Here is a 3,590-nt window from a genome sequence, read left to right on the forward strand (position 1 = left end):
TCTGAAACGTGCAGTTTTGCTTTATTGGGGGGGTCTGGGGGGGGTCCGAAAACCAGTCAGAATCTGGTGTGACCACCATTTGCCTCACGCAGTGCAACACATCTCCTTTGCATAGAGTTGATCAGGTTGTTGATTGTGGCCTGTGGAATGTTGGTCCACTCCGGGTTAGGGTTAGCCCTAACCCTAACCCTAACCCTAATGGCTGTGCGAAGTTGCTGGATATTGGCAGGAACTGGAACACGCTGTCGTATACGCCGATCCAGAGCATCCCAAACATGCTCAATTGGTGACATGTCCGGTGAGTATGCTGGTTATGCAAGAACTGGGATGTTTTCAGCTTCCAGGAATTGTGTACAGATCCTTGCAACATGGGGCCGTGCATTATCATGCTGCAACATGAGGTGATGGTCGTGGATGAATGGCACAACAATGGGCCTCAAGATCTCATCACGGTATCTCTGTGCATTCACAATGCCATCAATAAAATGCACCTGTGTTCGTCGTCCATAACATACGCCTGTCCATACCATAACCCCACCACCACCATGGGCCACTCGATTCACAACATTGACATCAGAAAACCGCTCACCCACACAACGCCACACACGCTGTCTGCCATCTGCCCTGAACAGTGAAGTGGGATGGATTATCTCGGCAAAGGAGAAGTGCTCACTATCACAGATTTTTTCAGATTCGTGAACAATATTTGAGAGAAATGGTTATTTTGTGTATATAGAAAATGTTTTAGATCTTTGAGTTCATCTCATGAAAAATGGGAGCAAAAACAAAAGTGTTGCATTTATATTTTTGTTCAGTGTAAGAAAAATCATTGTTGTCATTTGTTCTACCTTGGGTAGCGGTATCTCGAAAACTAAAGCCTTTTTTGAGGACTTGCTGCTGGACTATCTTCTGTAGGAGAAATTAAATAACAACATCCAATACGAAAGCATTTTAAACCTGGAAAAACAAATACAGGACCGAAAATAATCAATTGAAAACTATAATAAAAGAGATGGATAGAAGAGATGGACGAAATCCTTTCAGTGTGAAACTAAATCCCAGGTTTGAAGGGATTGGTGTGGAGTGAAGTCCAGTGACAGGTGGTGGACTTTGCAGCATCGTTTAGGGAGATGCTGGAGAGAATGCGGACATCCCAACTCATACCATACAGAGGACTCCTCTGTCATTGTGTCTCTCGCTTGTATCTTACGGAGGCAGAGCTAAGACGCAAGGAAGAGGCGCGAGTGAGGGAAAGGAGGAGGCGAGATAGTCAATTGGGATGTACCCATTATATGTGTTAGGTATAATGTTTTTTAACGCACGTTGTCTGATTATATAATCATATGCGCCGACCTGCTCTCCAGATAAACAGCAGCATGAAAATAACCTGCTCAATGGTAGGGGCTACAGTAGGAATTGCCGGGATTTGCGTTTTTTCTTGTCACTTTTTTTTTTTTTACAGTTTATAGAGCGTTTGTGGTCTGTCTGTGTGAGTTAAACCGAACCTTCTGAAAAATGAAGCAATGTAACAATGTTTAAGGACATCAAAACCTCAATCCCAGCGCCACCTTTTCAAACTGAATTTATCATTATGGACAGCTCCATAGATGAGAAGATAACATGGTTTAAGCCTGACCTGAAGCCGTCCTACGTTCAATGCAAACAGGAACCTGCCATACTATGTTCTGGCGATGCCCCAAGCTATCTATTTTCGATATTCTTTCAGTTTTCAATGTTTCATTATTTTGAATTGGAAGGAGAGCTGCCTTCTGCCACTCCCCTAGTCGATTAGAGAGAAGACACAGATGCTAGACGTTAGAAAAATTATACTCATGAAGATGTACTTAACCGTGGCAACCTTACATCTCAATTGTGGAAGATTTAAAAATATTTCTCTTCATCTTTGATATTTGTAGGTGCGATTTATTAGCTTAATCGGCTTACTTAATGTAAACGTATACCTAATGATGACTTTCTTCCCTCGATCCCGTGCAGGCTGTTGATCCGCTTCGTCAACGACTCCAGCGCCCCCGCCTGGCGGGGCTTCTTCTATACCGCCCTGCTCTTCATGTGTACCTGTGTGCAGTCCATCATCCTCCAGAAGTACTTTCACGTGTGTTTTGTCTCAGGCATGCGTCTGCGCACTGCTATCATCGGAGCCGTCTACAGGAAGGTACAAGGAAATGGAATGTTACTTTGAATTATGGAAATATGACAGAGGTAGGGAATATAGGTTATTGCTTGATATAATACTTAATTTAATATTTTTAGTACAAACTTCCAAGTGAATGACTATTTACAATAACATAATATTTATTTTGGAATCAGTCCGCCTTTACTCAACCAGAGAGCTGTGTTTGTGAAACCGTGTTGATGTAAATCAGATTTCATAAATGGCTGTATAATTCTCCTGTTCAGGTGTGTGCAGGTTTGGGTTGTGACTCTACAGCGGGGCTCTAACTCGCCCCTGTGTCTGCGCTTTCAGGCTTTAGTTATCAGCAGTGCAGCACGCCGCAGCTCCACTGTTGGAGAGATCGTCAACCTGATGTCAGTGGATGCTCAGCGCTTCATGGACCTAATCACTTACATCAACATGATATGGTCCGCCCCTCTGCAGGTGGTTCTGGCCCTCTACTTCCTCTGGCAGGTAGGACTACACACAGGTATAAGTCACATAAATAACATCAGCTCCATTCAGAAGAAGTCTCACATGCACATTTTGGACTGCCAAGATAAACACTTAAGACAAATAATGGACAGGATATTTCTTTGATGTGTTCTTGTGCAGCCAGGCATATATCGTACATCTAGTTGAAAAGTACAGCGAGGACTGCTTTTTTAAAGTTTTGTAGGATGCGCTAATGAACCCCCTTGCCATACTCAAACACAATAACATTAATCAGATAACTATGTTTAGCACTGTGAGAGTGTGCCACGTTTTGTGCACTTTCAGTCAACCCTAAACACCAAGTTCCTGTTTCATGTCAAACGACGTTACCAAGTGAACGGCATTCCACGAAAACGTGAAATCTTCGTAGTCTGTCAAAGTGAAGGTCTTGGTTAACCTGCTGAGAACAGTATGACAAAGGATAGGATCAGTGTTTAAAGGTCCTCTATTATACTGTTTTTTATCAATATACACTGAACAAAAATATAAACGCAACACTTTTGTTTTTGCTCCCATTTTTCATGAGATGAACTCAAAGATCTAAAACATTTTCTACATACACAAAATAACCATTTCTCTCAAATATTGTTCACAAATCTGAAAAAATCTGTGATAGTGAGCACTTCTCCTTTGCCGAGATAATCCATCCCACCTCACAGGTGTGGCATATCAAGATGCTGATTAGACAGCATGATTATTGCACAGGTGTGCCTGAGGCTGGCCACAATAAAAGGCCACTCTGAAACATGCATTTTTGCTTTATTGGGGGGGTCTGGGGGGGTCCGAAAACCAGTCGTTAAAGGCACACTAGATCCCTCCGCTTCGCGTCGGCCTCCTGATCAGCCTGTCCGTGTTCTTTTCCCAATAATGACCGTGTTGCTGCACATTATCCCTTACTTAACATGAAGAAGGTAATACACGT

The 3,590-nt window shown here is 42.8% G+C and overlaps 1 protein-coding gene across 1 annotated transcript; it reads left to right on the plus strand.

Annotated features, from left to right (window-relative positions):
- Positions 1-1,989: 1,989 nt before the first annotated feature.
- LOC104958291 (multidrug resistance-associated protein 1-like) lies at positions 1,990-2,647 on the plus strand (the record flags this gene model as incomplete). The annotated part of the gene is made up of 2 exons (XM_010786009.1): positions 1,990-2,173; positions 2,486-2,647. Coding segments are annotated over exons 1-2 (267 nt in total), but the record flags the coding sequence as incomplete, so codon positions are not given.
- Positions 2,648-3,590: the final 943 nt, after the last annotated feature.

This window comes from Notothenia coriiceps, unplaced genomic scaffold (assembly GCF_000735185.1).
Source record: "Notothenia coriiceps isolate Sejong01 unplaced genomic scaffold, NC01 NC01_scaffold00028611, whole genome shotgun sequence".
NCBI classification, from domain to species: domain Eukaryota; kingdom Metazoa; phylum Chordata; class Actinopteri; order Perciformes; family Nototheniidae; genus Notothenia; species Notothenia coriiceps.